The 6,567-nt window shown below is 49.5% G+C and overlaps 1 protein-coding gene across 1 annotated transcript; it reads right to left on the bottom strand.

The window, feature by feature from the left end:
• Nucleotides 1–579: 579 nt before the first annotated feature.
• HEY1 (hes related family bHLH transcription factor with YRPW motif 1) lies at nucleotides 580–4,157 on the bottom strand. Its single transcript, XM_064650207.1, has 5 exons — nucleotides 3,797–4,157; nucleotides 3,593–3,668; nucleotides 3,434–3,517; nucleotides 3,237–3,318; nucleotides 580–2,426 (listed from the first exon to the last, which is right to left on the bottom strand). Exons 1-5 carry the CDS (start codon nucleotides 4,018–4,020, stop codon nucleotides 1,843–1,845), a joined length of 1,050 nt encoding a protein of 349 aa, XP_064506277.1. The 5' UTR covers nucleotides 4,021–4,157; the 3' UTR covers nucleotides 580–1,842.
• Between the last annotated feature and the right edge of the window lie 2,410 nt (nucleotides 4,158–6,567).

Raw genomic sequence — 6,567 nt, 5'->3', positions numbered from 1 at the left:
CCAGAGAAAACCTATCTACCAGTAATCCTGGCAGGTTGCTACTTAAAGTGTTAGGCACCAGTGATACTGCTCAGTAACAAACACAGGATCAGTTGGAGACCTTGGGTAGATTCTGTACTAATGGACTGACTGACTGTGAGCTAAACCAGACTGTAAGGTACAAAACTTTGTTGCAGAGCTACAGGGCAGATAACAATTTCATGAGTTAGACAGAAAACAACTCCACATTTGTAAAAATGATCACTTTTTAATAGTAATAAAAGTCACTAAGACTATTCATGTGCAGTGCAGCTTTAACCTCTTCTATAGCAGAAACCCTTGTATCTTCACTGTCTGCCCACACACTGCCAGGCACGTAAAAGCGACATGCAAAACAAATCCTACATTTTCCTTCCCTCGGCTGTTACTCCGAGGCACTGTGGTTCTTCATGTACTCAGCTAGTGTAGCTAAGCATGCCATAATATCTGAGAAAAGAGTAAATACAAATGCCCATGGCAGGACTAAGTAGCAATTGTTTGACATCTCCCATGACACCCAGAGGCATAGAATTCTCCACTGATATATATCAGGCAAGCATGTCATTTAAAATACTTCGTTCTTTCTCCTTTATTTAGCCACAACACAGATACAAGAGCAGGCAAACCCCATCCAATGGAACTCCCTCAATAAACCTGTTCAGATTAAGATTCTCATGAAATCAAACAAAATATACGTGTACATGCACACACTCTCTCACACACACTGGAACACAGCAGAGCCCTTACAAAATGAAGAGTGGCACTGAACTGCACTTAAAAGTAAAACGCAATAGAAAAATGAACTGGTTAGGATGCACCTGTTAAGCAACAAGGCTGGGCACTGAACGGGTTCCACTGTACCATTCCATTGGCTAATTAAATACCAGCATCATTCATTTCAGGTGAGAATGTGAAGCTCACAGAGAGTCTGATCTCAGATACCCAAGAATTCAGGCTAATAGAACAATTACTCCACTGCAACTCCAAGCATAATCTGGCCCCATGAAATGAATATGCATATGACCAGCTCCGGCTGGAAGACTACTGCAGGTGACAACTTTATTTCCCTTAACTTCCCCAGCAACTAAACCCATCACCAATACACTGTGCAATTTGGCTTTTGCACCCTCCTTACTCATACTGTTCCTTTTGCTGGGAGAAATAACGTAGTGGTTCTGAGATGTGAGTAAATGTTCACTAGGGACTAAAATAAGATCACCAAATATACCAAACTACTGCAGAAGAAATAGAAATTGGACTCTTACATAAAACTGGTCAGGCAGGTCCATCTGATTTGTCAACGCTTTGCTCAGAAATATAAGACTCAAATATAGTTTACAAAAAGAGTAATTCTTTATAGAACATCTCAATGTCAAAATACTAATAAAAACACAGCTTGTTAATGCTGAGAAGAGTGGTCTTGGAAAAATTAATAACAAAACTAGGCCTTCACCAAGATTAATATGTGATATCTCTTCATAAAAAGCCAGTCTGATGCACTCAGGAAAAATGAAACATTTGAAGCAAACTGTTTACAAAAGTGACTTAAATGCTCAGCAGAGATCTAACACAAATGTTAACAAACCACTATGGTAATTTTATTTTTGGACAACTTCAGCAACTATTAAAAAAAAAAACAACCAACAAACTGTTAATACAATGTAGAAAACAACAAAAAAAATCCAATGAGACAGTTTTTAGACAGACTTGTTTAAGGTGAAGCTGTACCTTTGTCCCAGTTATTAAGAACTTCAACATTAAGGGTGGCATAACCCAGCTCAGCTAGGTTTGTAGGCTTTCCCACCCTAACTAAAGAGTTGGTTCTTAGAAGGCGCCAATCTCAGTCCCCCAGGGTCTGTATGGTTTGCTAAGTGTTGCTGACTGCGTTGGTGTAGATGGGCTCAGCACATTGGGGGACAGCAGATGAAAGGAGCCAAACGAAAAGGGGAATGCAGACAGCGATGCCATGGAGGAGAGAAGCGGAGGAGACAGTTTAGTAGTAGATGTGACCACAGGGAGCACTGGTCCAACGCTGCCATTTGGGGGCACTCTGAGTGAGGAAGTTTCAGCATGTGGGGCAGCAATTCTGGTCTGGTGATGTGGTTCTGTAGAAGATGCTACAGTACTGGTATTGCCATGCCCATTTTGAGCCAGCAGCAATGGGTGAGGTATGTGAGGGTGATGTCCAAAGGCATTGCCCCAAGGAATGTGTCCAATGCCAGTGTGTGCACTACTTGCTGCTTCCCGTTGAGAGGCGTAGTTATTGAGATGAGACACGAGTCGAACTCGCAGAGGATCAGAGGCATCCAGACCCTCTATGATACTCAGGTATCGAGCAACTTCAGCCAGGCATTCTCGAAACCCCAGACTCCGATAGTCCATAGCCAAAGCATGAGCATCAAAATAACCTAAGAGAAAAGAACAGAGTCTTAAGATGCTGTTTTCTAGTTATTGTCTACAAGTAGCCTTCCCACTCCACCCTCCCCTGTAAGCGTATTTCACTTGGATGTGGTTAGTATTCCTAACCATAGCCTAGCTGCTGAGCTCTTTTTTTTTTCCTTTTTTTTTTCCTTTTTTTTTGTCTAACAAGCTTTTCTGTGCTGTGATGCTGCAAGTCCCAAGACTAGTCAGAAACTGCCATTTTTAAACTGGAATTGCTCACTGCCACTGGAGGAAAGTATTTTTGTTCTTTCCATGGCTCCCCTGTGCAAGCAAAACCACAGCACAATGAAATTCATTAGAAACACAAGTCCTAACTTAGCAGAGGGGACTTAAACAGGCAAAGTACTTTTTTCTTAAAAGCACTTTTCACCATTTTTGCTAATTCTTTTCACCACTTATTTCATCCCCTATTTTTTCCTAGTCCCGAACTTTCAGAAAGTTAGAGAAACAAACATTAGACAACAACAATAACTGTGTTTTCCAAGCTGCCAAAATCTGATTCACTTCACAGTGCTGACACATTGCTAGAGAGACTTGCACTCACTCTCCTCTAGAACAAGCCAGAGCTAGCACCACAAAGCCTTTCAGTGCTAGCAATGCCGCAAACCTTGTAAAGTAGGAGAAACCCCCAAATTCCTGATGAAACATATGATAGCTACCATCCACGTTCTCCAAGCACTCCCCAGCACACTGCACACCCAATACTCAGGAATACGCTCCTCTCACAGCAGTCTCTCTGCAGAGCTGCTGCCTCACTGTCAGGCACAAAACTTTACCTTTCCCTCCCGCTGTATGCAGCATTTTCAGGTGATCGACAGTCATCTGCAGAATCTCTGCTTTTTCCAACTTGGCTGATCCCTAAAAGGGAATGAGGAGTACGAAACATTTTAGGTAGAACCAGAGACGTTACCGAGAGGGTGACACTCCCTGCCGGGAGCGGAGGGAGGCAGAGCAGAAGGACGCTGGGCGCTACCTGCTTCTCAAAGGCGCTGGGCACCAGCCTCCTCAGTTCGGACAGGCTGTTGTTGATGCGATCGCGGCGGCGCTTCTCGATGATCTGTAGGGCAGAGAGCGGGGGTCAGGGCGGCCGGGCCGGGCTGCGGGGAGCCGCGGCCGGCCGGCGGGCACTCACCCCTCGGCGCCTCTTCCTGGCCAGGATCTGCGAGGTGGTGGAGGGCGACATGGAGCCCGCGGCCGAGCTCAGGTTCCTGCGGGGGGGAGCGGGACACCGGTCACGGCAGGGGCCGGGGGGCTCGGGGGTGCCGGGGCTGCGCGGGGCCGAGGGGAGGGAGGGGGCGCCACGCAGCCCCACGGTGCCCACCCTGCCTGAGCTCACCCATTCTCGTCTGCGCTCTCCTTCTCCACCTCGATGGCCTCGTCCAGCTCCTCGCTGTCCGACGAGCTGTACTCGGGGTGTGCCCGCTTCATGGCACCGCCGGCGGGGACGGCGCCAGGGGCGGCGGGGCGCGGGCGGCCGTCGGGGAGGCGGCGGGCGGCAGGGCGCGGGAGGAGCGCTCCCAGCGCGCGTCCCGCGCCTCGCCCGGCGCCCGTCTCCCCCATGGAGTTCCCACGCCTCGCGGTCGGGCAGGAGGCAGCGGGCAGGCAGGGAAGCAGGCAGGGAAGCAGGCAGGGAAGCGGGAGCAGCGCACGGTCACAGCCGGGCACGGCGCGCCCGCCGCCCCGCACGGCGCCGCCACGCGCGGGCCCCGCCACCGGCCATTGGCCGCCGGAGACCCGGCCACAGCCAATCGCCGCCAGCCCGCAGCGGGGCCACGCCCCCACGGCCGGGTGGGCAGCCGTGGGAACGCGGGGGAGGGGGATGGATGGATGGAGGGATGGATGGATGGAGGGATGGATGGAGGGGTGGATGGAGGGAGGGATGGATGGAGGGAGGGATGGATGGAGGGGTGGAGGGATGGAGGGATGGATGGAGGGATGGATGGAGGGATGGATGGAGGGATGGAGGGATGGATGGAGGGATGGAGGGATGGATGGATGGATGGATGGGTGGATGGATGGATGGATGGATGGAGGGATGGATGGATGGATGGATGGAGGGATGCATGGAGGGATGGAGGGATGGATGGAGGGATGGATGGAGGGATGGAGGGATGGATGGAGGGATGGATGGAGGGATGGAGGGATGGATGGAGGGATGGAGGGATGGATGGAGGGATGGAGGGATGGATGGAGGGATGGAGGGAGGGATAGAGGGAGGGATGGATGAGGAGGGAGTGTCGGGCAGGGATGGCAGCGGGGCTGGGGAACCAGGGGGTGCGGGTGCTGTGCGGGTGGGCAGGGCCAGGCAGCAGCCTTAGGGCTCCTGCCAGCCCTCCCAGCAGGGTTCCCTGCAGCCCGAGCCCATGGAGGTGATTGCATACTGCAGAGGCTGATGTGGCTTCCAAGGGCATCCCTAAGGCAATGAAGCCCTGGGCAAGCTGCTTGAGGAGAATCACAGAATCACAGAACAGGTTGGAAAAGACCTCTTGTCAACCACCTTGATAACTAGACCATGTCACTAAGTGCCACATCCTGTGTTTTCTTAAACACCTCCAGGGACAATGACTCCACAATCTCCCTGGGCAGTCCACTCCAATATTTTTGATATTCCAATACTTTTTCTGTTAAGAAGTTCCTCCTAATGTCCAACCTGAACCTCCTCTAGCACATCTTGAGACTTTGTCTTCTCATCCTGTTGCTTGTTGCCTGGTAGGAGAGGCCAAACCCTATCTGGCTACAACCTCCTTTCAGGTAGTTATAGAGAGTGATAAGGTCACCCTTGAGCCTTCTCTTCTCCAGGCTAAAAGAAGAAGGGGAAGCCTGGGCGAGAGCAGCTTGCCCTCCATTAGAAAAAATAGTGAAATGGGTGGCTAAAGCCCAAAAGCTGGGGAGGCTTAAACTTGGGGGTTTTTAATTTGTTGGCAGTGCAAGGGAAATCAAGGCATCCCTCTTGCCTGTGCACTTCTAAACTGCAAATCTGCCACCCACATCCTCTCCTTGTTTACCCCCCAGCCCCCCACTCCCCTGTATTGTGGTGGTGGGCAGAAGCAGGGACAGTTTTTAAGAAGATGAAAGCACTTGGCCTTTGCTGGCAAGGAGGGAGGGATGACAGGAAAGGTCAGCACTGAATTCATGGTGTGCAGAGCTCTGGCTGGCATGCTTGCCATGAGTACATGCTGTTTTGCACTAAGCAGTCCTCCTCATTCTGCCAGCTTTTTTAGGCTGAGGTACAGGTGAAACGGGACAGGTGAAATGAGGGTATACTCTTTGAGGTGGTTTTGTAATAATTAAATTTTCATTTACATGGAGCCTTTCAACTAAGGCTCCTTTTCTAGGTTGATTCTTCTGCATTTCACAATCGGAGGGGTTGAAGGATAACCAAGACAAGCACAGTGTGAGAACAAAGAGTTGAAGAACCCAGGTTTTCCCATTCCAAGACCTTGGAACAGTTGCCTTCAACCTCCTACTAGTTTAGGTAAAAGTTACTGGCAGAGAGTTGCTCCATAATTCATGAATGTTTTACAAAGCATGTCTGGTGGGAGGGAAATGGAAGCAGGGAAGAAGACAAAGGTAGTAAAAGAGCTGCAGTTAAGAAGATGGAAATAGTCCTGCAGCCACCTGTAAGTTGCTAACAGAAGGTGATAGAAATATTCTATTGCCACATTACATTTTTGATAGAGCTATCCTTTCTGCAGTACTTAATTAAGCTTCTGTCAGCATTTCTATTGCATCCACCTTTCCAGCTTCTATATTTTTGTTGTGAAACATTTCTGCCTGCACCACTTGCTTTTACAGGACCAAAAGCCAGGTCAATGAAAGGTGCAGTGACATTTATGCCTTTTTGGCCTGCAGACTGAGTTCTTCCATCCAGGCATGTATATGTCTTCTTCCTGCTATGGAATAAAAAAAGCATGGCAAAAGAAGTTCTTTGGTATTAAGTGTTGATTGCTTATGAATAGAGGTCTGGCCACACAGGTTCCCAGCAGCTGGATCCTGGAGCTGCCCTCATTTTTAGCTCTGTGAACCTCTGGTGCCAGGCAGCCTCCAAAGAAGCCTTCTGAGCTTGTGTAGACAGTGACTTCTCCAAATAATTTACAGGAATGGGCA

The sequence above is a fragment of the Pseudopipra pipra genome, chromosome 1 (genome assembly GCF_036250125.1).
Source record: "Pseudopipra pipra isolate bDixPip1 chromosome 1, bDixPip1.hap1, whole genome shotgun sequence".
NCBI lineage: Eukaryota > Metazoa > Chordata > Aves > Passeriformes > Pipridae > Pseudopipra > Pseudopipra pipra.
The sequence above is the reverse complement of the archived record's forward strand: the minus strand, read 5'-3'. Positions and strand labels throughout refer to the sequence as shown.